General features: G+C 69.3%; 3 protein-coding genes across 4 annotated transcripts; all 3 read left to right on the forward strand.

Annotated features, from left to right (window-relative positions):
* The first annotated feature begins 1,152 nt into the window (after positions 1–1,152).
* Positions 1,153–3,036, forward strand: CYSRT1 (cysteine rich tail 1). Of its 2 annotated transcripts, none has more exons than XM_052647496.1 (2): positions 1,153–2,078; positions 2,370–3,036. In XM_052647496.1, the coding sequence occupies exon 2, from the start codon at positions 2,377–2,379 to the stop codon at positions 2,773–2,775; it is 399 nt and encodes a 132-aa protein (XP_052503456.1). In that variant the 5' UTR covers positions 1,153–2,078; positions 2,370–2,376; the 3' UTR covers positions 2,776–3,036. The 2 variants fall into 2 exon arrangements, with proteins under 2 accessions (XP_052503456.1, XP_052503457.1); XM_052647497.1 differs by having other exon boundaries at positions 2,373–3,036.
* A 619-nt stretch (positions 3,037–3,655) lies between these two features.
* RNF224 (ring finger protein 224) lies at positions 3,656–5,370 on the forward strand. Its single transcript, XM_052648304.1, has 3 exons — positions 3,656–3,709; positions 4,303–4,370; positions 4,665–5,370. The coding sequence occupies exons 1-3, from the start codon at positions 3,656–3,658 to the stop codon at positions 5,368–5,370; spliced, it is 828 nt and encodes a 275-aa protein (XP_052504264.1).
* Positions 5,371–7,608: 2,238 nt separating this feature from the next.
* SLC34A3 (solute carrier family 34 member 3) lies at positions 7,609–12,592 on the forward strand. Its single transcript, XM_052648970.1, has 12 exons — positions 7,609–7,693; positions 7,918–8,007; positions 8,396–8,524; positions 8,605–8,748; positions 8,817–8,928; positions 9,017–9,212; positions 9,396–9,485; positions 9,581–9,668; positions 10,220–10,387; positions 10,465–10,581; positions 10,835–10,959; positions 12,128–12,592. Exons 1-12 carry the CDS (start codon positions 7,609–7,611, stop codon positions 12,590–12,592), a joined length of 1,809 nt encoding a protein of 602 aa, XP_052504930.1.
* The last annotated feature ends 2,568 nt before the right edge of the window (positions 12,593–15,160 follow it).

Raw genomic sequence — 15,160 nt, forward strand, 5'->3', positions numbered from 1 at the left:
GAGGAACCCTGGCTGGGAGAGTGCTTCAAGGACAGGACGCTGGGACACATGGGTGGTGTGAGGGGTGCGCAGCAGGTCAGACCGATGGCAGGACAGGCCCCACGGGGCAGCTCACCGAGGACACGCACCTACACGGATGGGCGGGGAGGCCTTTCCGGCACCCTAGCAGGTCAGCAGGTGCCAGGCCATCAGACAGCTGTGGGCTAACCCGACCCCACCCAGCAAGGCCCCATTCCTTTCAGCTGCTTCCTCGCCAGACTTCCCTGCCCCCCCAGGACACACCCTCTGCCTGTGAGGAGCTGTCAGGTGAGAGGGAGGGCAGGGAACTGGAGCGGCCTGGGCCTCCAGAGTGCCTTTCCTTAACCTGCCATAGCCACGGCGTGGCTTGCCAGCGTTCCTTTGACCAGCACTGGGCCCTGCTTCTGACCCTGGACAGACCCAGCCCCTCTAGCCACAGCTGCTCTGCTCTGTTACAGGCCAGAGTGCCCCTGGCTATAGACCTAAGCCCAGCTCCTGCAGGGCAGCAGAGCCCAGCGCGGTCGGCATTCCTGATGAAGGGCCCCGCGTGGGCAGGAGGCCGGAAAGGCGTTCTGGGCCCACAGGCCCAACTTTCTCTCTCTGAGGCCTCAGGCTAGTGCCTCCCCTTCAGCGTCACCCACCACTCGAGTGTGAGAGCTGTGCACGTGAGCAGGTGCCCAAGGGAGGGGCAGCGAGGGGCCCTGGCCCGAAGGCCGGGACACTGAGGCAGCCTCGGCCGGGGGCGGGGCTCAGGGTCCAGCCTGGGCAGCTGCTCTACTCAGGCCCCTCCTGCCCCATCTCGAGGCCCCGCCCTGCCCGGGCCCGGAAGCTCAGCGCCGGGGCGGCCCAAGCCCGGGTCTGGCGGGAAGGGGCCCGCTGACCCCGAGCCTGGTCTTTGGGAAAACCCTCGAGCGCGGAGGCTTCTGGGACTACAGTCCGCACCCGCCGCCCGCTCCCTTCCAGGCCAGGTTTGCGCACGCGCCGGCCCCCGCCCCTCCGCCGCGGCGGACGCTGCGGGGCGGCGGGCGGCGCCCGCGGGGCCTGCGCGGTGGGCCTGCGCCGTCGGCCCCCGATTCCGGCTCTGGCCCCGTTCCCCCCGCATCCCGTGCCGCATCGGTAGAGTTTGTGCCCAGACCGGTCTGACTGGCCCCACACCGGCCGCGCGGGTCCGCTGGCCTCTGGACCGCGTCTGATTGGACCCCCCCCCCCTTCCCGGAGGCGCCCCCTGCCCCCGAGCGCGAAGGACGAGGGGTGCGGGCCCGGCCGCCCCAGGCGGAGCTCGCCAGCGCCAGGCCCTGCGCCGAGAGCGCACGTCCGCTGTGACCCCGCACACAGCGACCCCAGGGCGTGGCAGGCGCCAGGCGCCACCTAGGACAGGAAGCTGGGGGAGGTGGGAGGGCCGAGGATGCGGCCCCTGAGAGACGGGGGGTTGTCCACAGGCCCCCCCCCCGCGACCAGAGCAAAACTAGTTTCAGAAATGAGCAGGAAACGCCACTTGTGTATGAAACTCATGTTGCCAGTAGTGAGATAAGTAAGTTTTATCGGCAAAGGTATGCAAACCAAACATCTTTCATCAGTTAGAAACACAGTAAGCCTCCGAGCAGAGCAGCGTGCTCAGTAATGCCCTGGTCTCTGCCTGCGGGCAAGAGGCTCAGGTCACCGTGCAGCCCTCTCCCTCTGCTTCAAAGCGGTGGTTTTGAGACTGTGGGTGACGCCCAGGCCCCAGATCATCTGCGGGCCTGACCCAGGCTCCTGTCCTGCATTCCGTTGACCTGCCGGCTCCCGGAGGGCCTGGACATGCCCCAGATGGGTCAAGGCTGAATCAGCCAGGCTGGCAGGGTCCCCGGGAGCCCAGGCCTGGCCACCGCCCATCCAGGAAAGGAAAGGTGGGTGGCCGCTGTGCTGCAGGATTGGGGCCTCCTGGCATCTTGGGCACCCTGTCTTTGAGCCCCGCCCGAGGCCCCGCCCCTCCCCAGGAGGAAAAAGTCAGCTACTGGAGGCTCAGCTCACAGGCGCAAGGACCTGGGCAAGAGGACAGCTCGCCGCCACCGCAGCTCCAGGTGGGTCCTGGGCTGAGGGACTTCCCCACCCGCGGTTAGACCAGCCTAGCTGTGTCTCCCGGCCCCCGCCCCACTTCCAGCTCCATCACAGGGCCCTGCCACTCAGGGAGGGTGGCGGACACCTGGGGACAGCTGAGAGATGCTGGCCCTCATGGCCCCTATACTCTGCCATCTTGCACACACACACACACAGGCCTTGCACACTCAGGCGCTTCCACAACCTGGCTTACCTGGGGATGCAGCTGCTGCCCTCCCCGGAGCTGACTTTGTCTCCTTGCTCACCTTTGCCAGCAGGGCCATGGACCCCCATGAGACACTCGTCAAGAACCCGTATGCCCACATAAGCATCCCGAGGGCTCACCTGCGGCCTGAGCTGGGGCAGCAGCTGAAGGCGGGCTCATCCTCCGCAGAGTCACAGCCTCTGCCGATGAGCTCCTGCACCCTGGAGCCTCTGGAGGAGGCCCCAGGGCCCAAGGGCGCCAAGGAGGCTGCCTCCGTCCGGGGCCAGCCAGCCTGTCAGCAGCCCTGCAAGCCCTGTGGCAGCGGGCAGCGCCCGGCAGGACTGGCCTACGCCGGCCCGCCGCCCGTGGGGCGCGGCGACGACATTGCCCATCACTGCTGGTGCTGCCCCTGCTGCTCCTGCTGCCACTGCCCCCGCTTCTGCCGCTGCCACAGCTGCTGCTGCGTCGTCTCCTAGCCCGGCCCCCGCTGGCCCCGAGGCCTGGCGCCGCCAGCCGGCCTCCGCTCAGGTGGCCATGGCCAGGGCCTGGACAGTTGGGACCGCCACTGTGGCGTCGTCACGGGCACTGGCTGCTCCCCTCCCTGGACAGCTGCACCCAACCCACCGGGAAGGCTGACGTCGGCCCAGGCCCCTGGAATGGAGCCCTGGGCACTGCCCGTGCTGGGGGCACCCTTGACCGCCTCTTCGAGGCCCAGGCCCAAGCAATAAAGCTGTGCGAGCTCCATCCTGGACACTTCTTCCTTGCCACTGTCCCCTTGGGGAGGGTCCCAGGCTAAATGCCGCCAGAGACCGCCAGCCTCTGTGGGACAGTCACGGGCGGGGCAGCCCCAGGACAACCTGACCTGCGGCCTCAGCTTGGCCCGTGGGCTGGACAGGAAGGCCAGTTGGGGGCAAGTTAGACAGCAGGAGGATGCTGTGCGTGGAACAGGGTGCTGAGCCCGAGACAAGCCTCCCGGAGGAGGGCCCAGTTGGCAGCACGGTGGCGGGTGGGACCAGCGCGGGCAGGTTTCCGGGGGTGGGAGCCCGGGGCCCAGCACCTGGCCCGGCCCACCCGTGAGTCACTGCCCTGCCTGTGTGTCTTTCTGGTTTCCCACAGATCACCCTGGTCCCTGGCATCTGCCATGCGCTGTTCACCACTGTCCTGCCTCTGGGGCCCAGGCTCTGTAGCGGTGGGCAGACAGTGCTGGGCCAGACCCGTCCCCCAGCTGTCTGGGCAGCACGGCATGCCTGGGTGGGAGGCCGGGGGTGCTAAGCCCCTCGGGCCTGGGGTGAGGCAGGAAAGCGCGTGTGCCGGGGTAGCGTCCAGGCCAGCACCAGGTGCCTTGATGTTTCCGGGATGGGGCAGACAGCTGGAGGAGGCGAGCTGGCCTCGCAGGATGGACGGGTCCCGGTGACAGCCCTCCCCTGACCCCTGGTGACTGGCCGCGTGGCAGGACCGGTCTCTGGGTGTGGGCAGACATGTCATTGGCCTGACTACATGGGGACTCAGACATGCCAGGTTCCCGGCCCCTGCCCCTGGCTGGCCCCCACAGGAAGATGACCCCACCCGGGGCGGCCACAGAAACCCGTCCAACCAGCCCAGGAGGCCGAGGACTGCCAGGGTGGTGGGAGTGAGGAGGGGCCCTCTGGCCCTTGGCCTCCTCCAGCGGGGGAGGTTCTGGGGTCTGACCCCCTCCCAGCCCTCCCTGACACACCCCATCCTGCTATGCCACCAGGCTGGCCCTGGGGCCTTGGCCAGGTGTATGCCAGGGGGAGGTGGCCTCTGAAGGGGCGCCAGGGGCTTTCCACAGCACCCTGCGCCTGGGGGTTTCTGGGTGGTCTCTCCACTCCTGTGCTTGCGGGCCTCCTCGTGGGGCTAGCTTGTGATGGAAATGCCGAGGGGACAAAAAGACACTGTGACAGTTCAGCACGGACATACACGCAGTGGCTGAGCCACGGAGTGGGGGGCCCCTCGGGGCTCTGAGCTTGTGGGGGTCCTGGCAGGTTTCCTGGAGGAACCGAGTGCTGAAGAGCCCGCAGCACCCAGGTGGGAGCCAGAAAGCTTTCCTGTGGTGAGTGGCGGTCAAGTGTGAGTGGGCACAGGGCCGGGTCGCGAGGCAGGAAGCTGGGCTGCGCTGCGCAGCGTCGGGGGGTGGAGCAGGGGCGTCTCCAGCCCAGTTGGTGGTGTTGGTGGATCCAGTTGCAAGCGCTTTGAGGCTGAAAGGGGAGCCCACGCAGCCCACAGCCACCACCTGCCTCCCCGCTGACTGGTCCATGTTCAGCCAGTAACGTGAGCCCCAGGAAGGGAGCCCCAGGCGCCCCGGGTCCCCCCAGCCCGCCCCTGGCCACCCTCGTTCTGGACACAGCCACCTGGCAGAGCAGATGCAGGTAAGACAGACCTGGGGCTCGAGCAAGTGGCTGGGGGGTGGGTACGAGCCTGGGAGGGTGCCCGAGGGCCACCGAGACCGGGCCGCAGGCCAGGGCGCTGCCCGACCGGCAGTCACGAGGACTGAGGCTGTGCCCAGGTCCTGGTGTCGGCCAGCCCCACGGGCCACTGCCCACCTTTCAGGCCTGCAGAGGTGCTCCGTATCCCTCCCCAGGATGCTGCTGCCAGAGGGGCACTCAGCCTCTGAAGAGGCCTCGGCCACTGGGCCCCAGCACGGTGACTGCGTCGTCTGCTACTCGGCCTATGACCTCGCCGGGCACCTGCCCCGCCGCCTCTATTGCGGCCACACTGTCTGCCAGGCGTGCGTGCGGCGGCTGGCTGCACCGGCCCCCGAGCAGCGCTGGGTCCCCTGCCCGCAGTGCCGCCAGAGCACGCCCGTGCCCCGTGGAGGGGTGGCCATGCTGGACCTCGACCTGGCCGCCTTCCTGGCCATCAGGGCCCGGCGGGGGCCGTCTCGCCTGGAGCCGCATCCTCCCGGGCCCCGCAAGGGCAGCCCCACTGTTACTCAGCAACCGGCCAGGCTCCTCCCCGCGTCGGGCCCCCTGCCCCGCTTCCCCCAGCCCGGAGGCTGCTGCCTGGCCTGCCGCAGCCTCTGCTGGGATCCCCCAGGCAGCCCCCAGCTCTGAGCGTTGCTTGGTGCCGCCCCTCGGAAGGGAGCCTTGGCCTGCAGCACGAGGCACAGGCTTCCCGAAACAGCCCCGTGTTCTTGCCCCGGGGCCACCGTCTAAGGTGGTGAGCTGTGCCCACAGCGCTGTGCACCTCTGCAGGAGCTGGAATCCAGGCCAGGCCCCAGGCCCCACGGGGGTCTCTGTGCCCTGCGGGGGCGCTGCTGTCAGAGTCCCGCGAGCCCAGCGCAGGTCTGGATGCAGCTCAGAGGCAGCTCCTGCAACCGTCTGGGGGCCAGTGTCCGGGCCAGGGCTGCAGGCTGGGGGGCAGGCCCAGCAGAGGCCACTCCTGGCCTGCTGGGGGAGGGCCCCTCCTTATAGAGCCCTGAGCCCAGCTGGAGGGTCTCTGCCTTCACCCTCTGTGAAGCCCACCCGCTCACTGCCCCCAGCTCCCGGTGTGTCAGGTGCTGTTTGGGGAGGACAAGCATGGTGGCTGCTGCTGCTGTAGGTGTGCAAGGAACTCCAGGCCAGGGGGTGACTGCTGAGGGGCGCTCACGACAGCCGGCCCATCCCCGGGCCTGTGGCATCCTCTGCCTCCCGGGGGCGGCCACACAGACCCTCAGAGGGACCAGAGACAGACCCCACCGGTCTGACTGCCGCACGCCTACCTGCCCCCCGCGGGAAGGGGCTGTCGCTCAGGACCCCTGGAAGGGCCGAGGGGCCTGCCCCAGCCGTGGGGGGCAGGACGGGAGGGACAGGCCAGAGAATGTGCTGAGAGGACAGTCGGAAAGTTCCTCCTTCCTGGGGACAAAGTCCCCCAGCCCCGGCGGTTGGTGGACAGCAGGCAGGGGCTCGAGGCAGCAGCCGGCTGGGGCGGGGCTGGCCCCCCCCCGTGGGGCTGCTCACCCTCCCCACATACCCGGAGTGAGAAGGGGCCCGACTCCAGAAAGAGGCACCTGTGAATGAGGGGGCCGGACCAGCTGGGGAGAGAACCGGGTGGGCTCGGGTGCTGGGCTGAGCAGCAGTGTGGCCTGGAGTGGGAGAAGGCAGGGACGCCTGTGACTGTGACCGTTGCTGGCCCCCTCTGGGGCTGCGCCGCTGGGTGGGAGCTCTGCCAGGCCAGCCCTGAACTGGGTGACCTCAGGGGTTGCTGCCCTCCCCGCCCACCTGGTGCAAAGAGCTTCCTTCTGGCCACGTGACCGCGGCAGGACAGGCACAAGAAGGCCTGCAGAGATGAAAGCAGCCTTCCCGGGGGGTCCCCAGGACGGCAGGCCAGAGTGCCAGCATCCTGCCTGCCACAGGCGGCCAGCATGCAGCATCCTGCCATGTCCCTCAGGCGTCCACGTGCGGGAGCCCAGCTCTGGGGGCCGGCTGCCCAGCCCTGCTCACCCCTGGGTGACGGTGGGGCCTGGAAGAGGCCGGCACCCAGGGCTGCGATGGTACCCCTGGGGGGCCCTTGGCTGCTGGGTAAACATTAATGGGCTCAGTACACGGCAGGTCATGTGCGCGCCCAGCCGATCTTTGACCTGCAGCTGCTCTCGGCCCGTGTCTCCTCCCCGAAGGTGCCCCTCACTGCCCACACAGGTAGGAGCTTCTAGAACTAGGCGGGGGCCCAGGACACTGGGGTCAGGGCCCAGGGCTTAGCGCCCACCTCACTCTCCAGCAGCTGAGGTTGAGAGACCAGTTTGGGGGCAGCCAGAGGGAGGGGTTGCCGCAGGCTCCCCAGGACCCAGACCCTGGGGGTCCAGGCCCAGCAGGCTGAGGAGGGAGCCTTGAGGTGGGGTGGGGCGTCAAGCCTCTTGTCCTGCTCCCCATCACTGGGAATGGGCCCTTATCAAGTGGAGACGTTGCTGTTTGGTACCAAATGCCAAAGTCTAAGCTGTGACCGTCTGCAGTGGTCTCTGTGACACCCAATAGGAGACGCACCGGAGTCCTGGCCACTTCAGGCTACGCCATAGCACCCTGGGTCACCCACCAGCCCTTCCTCCAGCCAGAATCAGCAGCAAGCCAGGGCTTCCTCCACTCTGTCCCCCCAAACCGGACTGAGCTCACCTAACAGCCACCTGGGGTCACTGTAGCCATCCCCCTGCAGAAGGAGGAAGGGGGGACCGCTGAGGCCAACAGCAGGTGGGAAGGGGGGACGGTGGGAAGGTCTCAGGCCAGGACACCCCAAGAGCTGGCGGGCAGGGGGCAGCGTTGAACTGCCCTTCTCCCCGGCAGATCTGGGTTTGGGCCTGGGTCTGTTCCTGCTTGAAATCCATGCCGCATCCCCTCACCGGTGGCCCGGCCCCTCCCGCTCCTCTGGACACAGTTGGCCTGGTGGACCAGAGGCTGGGAAGCGCAGGTACCAGAGACCCAGGGTCCCAACCTCCACCGGCGTCCCTGCCCACCCACCTGGCCCCTGACTCATCACACTGGGGAAGCTGGGAGAGGGGCACCAGCCGGTCCCCAGGAGAGCCCACGGCCAGACCCTTCCTTCCCGCTGCCATCCCTCACCCCAAGCCCCTGTGCTGCGGGGCTGAAGGTGTCCAGAAGGTCCCTGGCCCTAGCTGACCCCGACCCCTGCAGGGATCTCTGGTTCTGCCTCCATCCTGGAAGACAGAGACATGGACCCCTGGGCCCTCCCTCAGCTGAAGGACCCCGGACAGGCCTGGAGAGGTAGGTTTGGAGGTGGCGGGTAGTCGGTCCAGCACGGCTCCACCTTGCCGGGTGTGAGTCTGGAGAGGGTTCTTAAGGAGAGAGCGAGGAGGGGCTTTGCTCCAACAGGCCCCCACGGAAGCGCACCGCAGACCCCAACCAGGGCACCCGGCCCTTCAGCAGGACGGCTGCCCGCCGCGCTGGCCCTCCTCCTCCATCCTGTGGGCAGTCAGGCTCCCAGGAGACCCCAGAGGGCTGTCGGCCTAAGCATTCTGCCAAGGGACAGACAAGGGGGATTGGGGCCCTGCCCCGGGAATAGGGAGAAAAGGAAGGGGCCTGGGAGGGGTGCACGGGAGGGGTGCACGGGAGGGCGGGACCCGCCAAGGACCGCCCTGCCCTGTGTCCTCAGAGCTCAGTGCGGCCGGCAGGGCGCTGCGGGTGCTCACCGGCTTCCTCAAGGCCTGCGGGCTGCTGGGTGGCCTCTACCTCTTCATCTGCTCCCTGGACGTCCTCAGCTCCGCCTTCCAGCTGCTAGGCAGTGAGTGACCCGCCAGGTGGCTGCGGGCTGCTGCCCAGCCCGGCCTCCCCAGCCTCAGGACACCTGTCTCCCGGGCGCAGGCAAAGTAACCGGAGACATCTTCAAGGATAATGTGGTGCTGTCCAACCCTGTAGCAGGACTGGTCATTGGTGTGCTGGTCACTGTCTTGGTGCAGAGCTCCAGCACATCCTCTTCCATCGTGGTCAGCATGGTGGCCTCCAAGCGTGAGTGCCCTTCCCCTCCTGGGATGGTGGGGGGGTGGCGGCGGCTAGCTGACACAGCGCCCCCACAGTGCTGACCGTCCGGGCCTCTGTGCCCATCATCATGGGTGTCAATGTGGGCACATCCATCACCAGCACCCTGGTCTCGATGGCACAGTCGGGGGACCGGGACGAGTTTCGGAGGTGAGCGGGGTAAGGGGCAGGCAGGGCCCGGGGTGGCAATCCGGGTGGTGGCCAAGGCCGGCACCCAGCTGCCTCTGTGTGACCCCAGAGCCTTCGGCGGCTCGGCTGTGCATGGCATCTTCAACTGGCTCACGGCGCTGGTTCTGCTGCCGCTGGAGAGTGCTGCAGCCCCCCTGGAGAGGCTCAGCGCGCTGATCCTGGGTGCCGCCAACCTGCAGCCCGGGCGGCACGCGCCCGACATCCTCAAGGTGCTGACCCGGCCGCTCACACACCTCATCGTGCAGGTGAGGCGGCTCGCTCCTTTCTGGCAGGACCCACAGGCCAGGGCCTTGCTGGAAGGGCTTTGCTGGGGAGACCAGTCTGGGCCCAGGGTCGGGTGGGGCAAGCACGGTGGACCTGGCTGCAGTCCTCCGAGCCCCAGGCCAGTCCTGAGGAACTGACGCCAGTCCCGGATCCTCTGTTCCCAGCTGGACGCTGATGTCCTTATGGGCAGTGCTACGGGCAACGCCACCAACCGGAGCCTTATTAAGCGATGGTGCGGCACCAGGGAGCAGACGGTGAGGCGCCGCTGATCCCTCACCCCAGACCCACTGAATTACCCGGCCCCGCCTGCTCTGAGCCCGTCCTGAGCCCCACCACCTTGTCTTCCCAGGCCGCGGGGAACAGCAGCCACTGCGGAGCGGCGGCGGGGGGCCCCTGCCCTGGGAAGAACGGCTCTGCGTCTGAAGGGCCCGTGCCCTGTGAGGCCCGGTCCCGCGCGCCCCCGCCGCCCCGCGCGCCCCCGCCGCCCCGCGCGCCCCCGCCGCCCCGCGCGCTCCCGCCGCCCCCGCGCCCCCCGCCGCCCCCGCCGCCCCGCGCGCCCCCCGCCGCCCCGCGCGCCCCCGCGCCCCCCGCGCGCCCCGCGCGCCCCCGCGCCCCCCGCCCGCCCCGCGCGCCCCCGCGCGCCCCCGCGCGCCCCCGCGCCCCCCGCCCGCCGCGCTTGCCCCCGCCGCCCCGCGCGCCCCCCGCCGCCCCGCGCGCCCCCGCGCCCCCCGCCCGCCGCGCTTGCCCCCGCCGCCCCGCGCGCCCCCCGCCGCCCCGCGCGCCCCCGCGCCCCCGCGCCCCCCGCCCGCCCCGCGCGCCCCCGCGCCCCCCCGCCCGCCCCGCGCGCCCCCGCGCCCCCCGCCGCCCCCGCCGCCCCGCGCGCCCCCGCCCGCCCCGCGCGCCCCCGCCGCCCCGCGCGCCCCCGCCGCCCCGCGCGCCCCCGCCGCCCCGCGCTGGCCGCGGCTCACCTGCCCCCGCCCTGCCCCAGGCCGCCACCTGTTCGCCGGCACGGCGCTCGCGGACCTGGCCGTGGGCCTCATCCTGCTGGCCGCCTCCCTGCTCGTGCTCTGCTCCTGCCTCGTCCTCATTGTCAAGCTGCTCAACTCCACTCTGCGGGGCCGCGTCGCCCAGGCCGTGAGGACGGTCATCAACGCTGGTGCGGCGGGAAGCGGGGCCGCCGCGGAGGTGGGGGCGGGGAAGCGGGGCTCGGGGTCAATGGGTCTCGCTTCGCAGACTTCCCCCGCCCATTTGGCTGGCTCAGTGGCTACCTGGCCATGCTCGTGGGCGCCGGCCTGACCTTCGTGCTCCAGAGCAGCAGCGTCTTCACTGCAGCCATCGTGCCGCTCATCGGTGAGCAGAGCCGGCAGCACCTGGGGGGTGGGCTCAGAGCCTGTGATGACCCCCGGCTCCCCCAGATGTCGGGGTGACCAGCCTGGAGCGAGCATCCCCTCTCTTCCCGGGTGGGTGGGGGGTGGGCTCAGGGCCCGTGATGACCCCCGGCTCCCCCAGGGGTCGGGGTGATCAGCCTGGAGCGAGCGTCCCCTCTCTTCCCGGGTGGGTGGGGGGTGGGCTCAGGGCCCGTGATGACCCCCGGCTCCCCCAGGGGTCGGGGTGATCAGCCTGGAGCGAGCGTACCCTCTCTTCCTGGGTTCCAACACTGGCACCACCACCACGGCCCTGCTGGCAGCTCTGGCCAGCCCCTCGGACATGCTGCTCAGCGCTGTCCAGGTACCGCCCTCCGGCACCCTCCCCGGCCTGCAGGCCCCTCCACTCCCAGTGTGGGGTGGGGCTTCCGCTCTGGGTCAGACCCCCTCCTGTCCAGTCCTGTAGGCTGGTGGTGGGACGTGTGTCCTGGGGCCTCAGGCCTCGGCTCTCCTGGACTCCACCTCTGGCTGCCCACTCAAGCCCACAGCCTCGCCTCCTGGGACCCCAAGGGCCCTGTGGGACTCCTCGGGGTCCCAGGCCTTCCCCTCTTCCCCTGCAACCTCGTCATTTCCAGGACCCTGTAGCCCCAGGCCTTCTTCCCGGTTCCAGCTGGCGGCTCTCCTGAGGGGCCACTGTGGCCTCAAGCCCCTCCATCTCACCACCTCTGGGATGCCCTCCACCCCCCAGCAGCCTAAACGGCACAGGTCCCCACTTGGACAACTCCCCAATCTCCCTCCGTGCACTCCTACCCAGTCCCAATTCTGCCTCCAGGACGCCTCCCGCCAGCCCCCCAGCTCTGAGCCCCACGCCCAGTCCCATCCAGTCCCCCTGGTTCTCTACAGGTTGCCCCTTGGGCCCCACTGCCTCCATCCCAGCGCCCTCATAGGTGCGGCTCTGGAAGGCCTGGATCTCACTGGGCTGCTGCCCACAAGAAGAGATGAACCCCAGCGCTCCCCAACTCCCACCTGCTCTCTTGCCTTGGCTCCATCTCTGTCCATTTAGAACCTCCCAGTGCAGGGCCCTGATCCCCCTCCTCCAGGAAGCCCTCCGGAATGCACCCACCACAGCGACTCCTCAACTTCTCCAGCAACCCCTGGAGAGAGTGGTGTTCCCTCCATGTGTAGCCCTGCAACTCCTCCTCGCAGGAGCCAGGCCAGAACCTGGGGCTGAGTGGCTAAGCCCACTGAGGAATGAGCATGAGTAGGGTCGCCGTGGATGAAGCATGGGCAAGTGAAGCCGGCTCAGGGGAAGGTGGAATCCACAGGGCTATCAGAGACACAGTTACCACATGGCAACGCCGCACTGGGCTCCCAACCTGCAAGGCACAGTGGGGTGTGGGGAGAGCATGCCCACCACAGTGGCCATCTCAGACAGACCTGGACGCCTCCCCTTTCTGCCAGGACGGGGAGGAGCATGGCTCCCACGGAGCCCAGGCTCCTGAGCCCCACCCGCCCATCCTCCCTCCCTCCAGGTCGCTCTCATCCACTTCTTCTTCAACCTGGCGGGCATCCTGCTGTGGTACATGGTGCCCATCCTCCGGCTGCCCATCCCGCTGGCCAAGCACTTTGGGAACCTGACCGCCAGCTACCGCTGGGTGGCCATCGCCTACCTGCTGCTGTGCTTCCTGGTGCTGCCACTGGCCGCCTTTGGGCTCTCCCTGGCGGGGGGCGCAGTGCTGGCTGCGGTCGGGGCACCCCTGGTAGTGCTGCTGCTCCTCTCCGCCCTGGTCACCGTCCTGCAGCGGCACCGGCCCGCCTGGCTGCCCCGCCGCCTGCGCTCCTGGGCCTGGCTGCCCCTCTGGCTCCGCTCTCTGGAGCCCTGGGACCTCCTGGTGAGACGCTGCTGCCCCTGCAAGGCCTGCAGCCCCCCTCAGGCTGTGGCCAAGGAGGCCCACTGTTACGAGAACCCCCAGGTTCTGGCCTCCCAGCAGTTGTGAAGGGTGGACGTGCCTCACCCGCTCGCCCCGCTGGCCTCTGGCGGCCCAGGGGGATCCCAGTAGCTGCGGACTTCTGAGTCACCTGGGTTGCCTTCTTTGCAAATAAAAAAAGCCTGTACCCAAGTGTGGGCCGTCTTCTCTCCCCAATCCGGGGCTGCATGGGGAGGGCCCCCCTCGACACCCAACTTCCCTCCACCCCACCTTCGACCCCAAACTTTCCCCACCCCCCCCCCACCCCGCCCGGTAGGGAGCTGGGGGTGGGGCAGTGCCTTTGCCGCCCCCCAGCGGACACTCGGGGGCCAGCGCCGAGCCCGAGTAGGAGCTGGAAGTCCCCGGAGGTGCGGCCAAACAGCCGAAGCCCGAGCTGTGACTCTCTCCACGGCCGCCGGCGGCAGAAGGCCCTGAGTGCGGCCGATCCGGAGCGGGGAGACCCCGCAGCAAGAAGCTCGGAGTCCAGGGAGGCTGGACGCGCCCGGGGCCTTCCCTGTGGTGCAGGGAGGGAGGGCGGACGCGCGGGCAGCTCCGGCGCCCTGCAGCCCCTGTCGGCGGTCGGCCTGGAGGGCGTCACGTGGCCGCTGCGGGGCCCCGAATTCCGCAGGTGCGTCGCGGAGTGGGGGGGCACGGGTGAGGACCGGGTGGCCCCGAGGCGCCCCGCTCCCCCGCGTCCCCGCCCTCCTCCCGCGGCGCGGCGCCCACCGCTGCGGGGCACGGGGATGCGGGGGCGGCGCGGGGCGGCGGGTCGGGGGCGCAGAGCCGGCGGGCCAGTGCGCGGTTACCCATGTCCGCCGGCCTGCACCGGGGCGGCCAGGGGCGCCACCCCGCCGTCCTGGGCAGAGCAGGTGCTCAGTGCCCCCACCCCAGGAAGTGGGTCCTGCCCGCTACGCCCGGCGCAGGTCGCCCCTGGAGGCAGCACCTAGGTAAAACGTCTCTGGGCCAGGTGCCCACCCGGGGCTGACTCCCCTCCCCCTCCCCCAGCCCCCCCCCTGCCCGCGCCGCGGGTTTCCACATAGGAAGGCTTTTGTCTGGAGCCCGGCGCTGGTAACCTGACCCCGCTCCGGCTCAGGGCTGCCCCCAACAGCAGCCGGACCCTGTGCCGCCACAGCCCTGAGAGGAGAGCGTTGGCAGATCCAGTCTCTCCCCCAGAACTCGGGCGCCTTGGTGTGCCCATGTGGGGGGGAGGTGGGACCCGCGTGGGGGCGGGGGTGGGAGTGTGGGGGGGTGGGGGTGGGTTGCCTGTTTCTCGGTTTGCAGCTGCGACCAGTGATCACCTTCTGATCCAGGGATGCTGCCCCGAAGATGGGGGCCACCTTCCTTCCCAGCCCCCCAGGTGTGCCTAGCCAAACCCGATAGGGGGACAGGTGTGAATGTTCAGGAAGATGAGACCGGGACCCCAGAACCAATTCCTGTCCACAGTGGCATCCTCTCACTCGGGTTCTCACAGACCCCCCTTCCCGTGTCCCCCAGCCCCTCTCAGCTCCATGTCTCCTGTCCTCCCAACAGGCCTCTAGGTCTCCTGAGCCTGGGGCTCACCCTGGCCTCTGGAGGAGCGAGCCGCCTGCTCTGAGACCCACAAGGGGCCTCGTGGGAACAAGACCCCTGGGGCAGGTCCATGTACCTGTTTTTGGCTTCCTCCCACTTTTGTGACCTCAGGACACACCTGCCCTTCTGACATCAGCCTGACTCCCATGGAAGTCCCTGAGGAGGGGCTGGGCCTGGCTGTTTCCCCAGGGACACAGTGGGGGAGGGGGCTCGCCCTCCCAGTGGTGGGAAGGCAGTGAGAAGGGAAGCAAGTACCCAGTGCGTGCACCTCTCCTTCCGGGGGCGGGTGAGGCCGCCCACAAAGGCTGACTGCTGGGTCCTTTGAGGCCATGAACCAGGCGGTAATGCAGCCTCCCGCTGGGACCATGGCCACCGGTAAACAGAGCTGTCGCTGAGGACGCCTTCAACAGCTGCAGGCTCGGGCGGGAGGGCCAGGTGCCCGGCACTCCCACAGCCCCCGCCCACTCTGCCTTGCGTCCCGCTGGGCCACAGAGCCCCACTGGGCCCAGACCTCCCCCCAGCCTGGACCCCGTGGCTCACTGGAGCCCACCTCCACCCTGCGGCAGGAACACCCTTGGTCAAGGGTGGGGACCTGCAGGGCCTCCCCCCCCCTGCCCTGTGCAGCAGTGCCAACTGTGGTCCTTGGCCGAGGCCCACGGGCAGGCCTGCCGCCTTGTTTCCGGCCAGTGTTCACTTTGGGAGAGTGAGGTGGGCAACCTGGTGCCGCGAGGGGCCCTGGGGCTCACACCTGGGGGGTGACACAACTGTTTTGTTACCTGTAAAGCAGGGGTGCCACGCTGAACTCCCGGCCTTGCGGGCACTGGTCACAGGAAGCAGAGACTTCTGCCAGTGGGGGTCTCAGCCCAGGGTGGGGGGCGAGGAGGGCAGGCTCTGACAAACATTTCAAAGTGCCCCAGCTCACTGGCTCCCTTGGAGCAAAGTCTGAGCTTTTCCTTTTCTCGCTGATCCGTGACGACTCGGTGCAGCCTCCCTGCTGCAGTGCAGGGCCTCGCAGGCCTGCTTGGGCAG

Source organism: Budorcas taxicolor, chromosome 11, assembly GCF_023091745.1.
Source record: "Budorcas taxicolor isolate Tak-1 chromosome 11, Takin1.1, whole genome shotgun sequence".
In the NCBI taxonomy this organism is placed as follows: Eukaryota; Metazoa; Chordata; class Mammalia; order Artiodactyla; family Bovidae; genus Budorcas; species Budorcas taxicolor.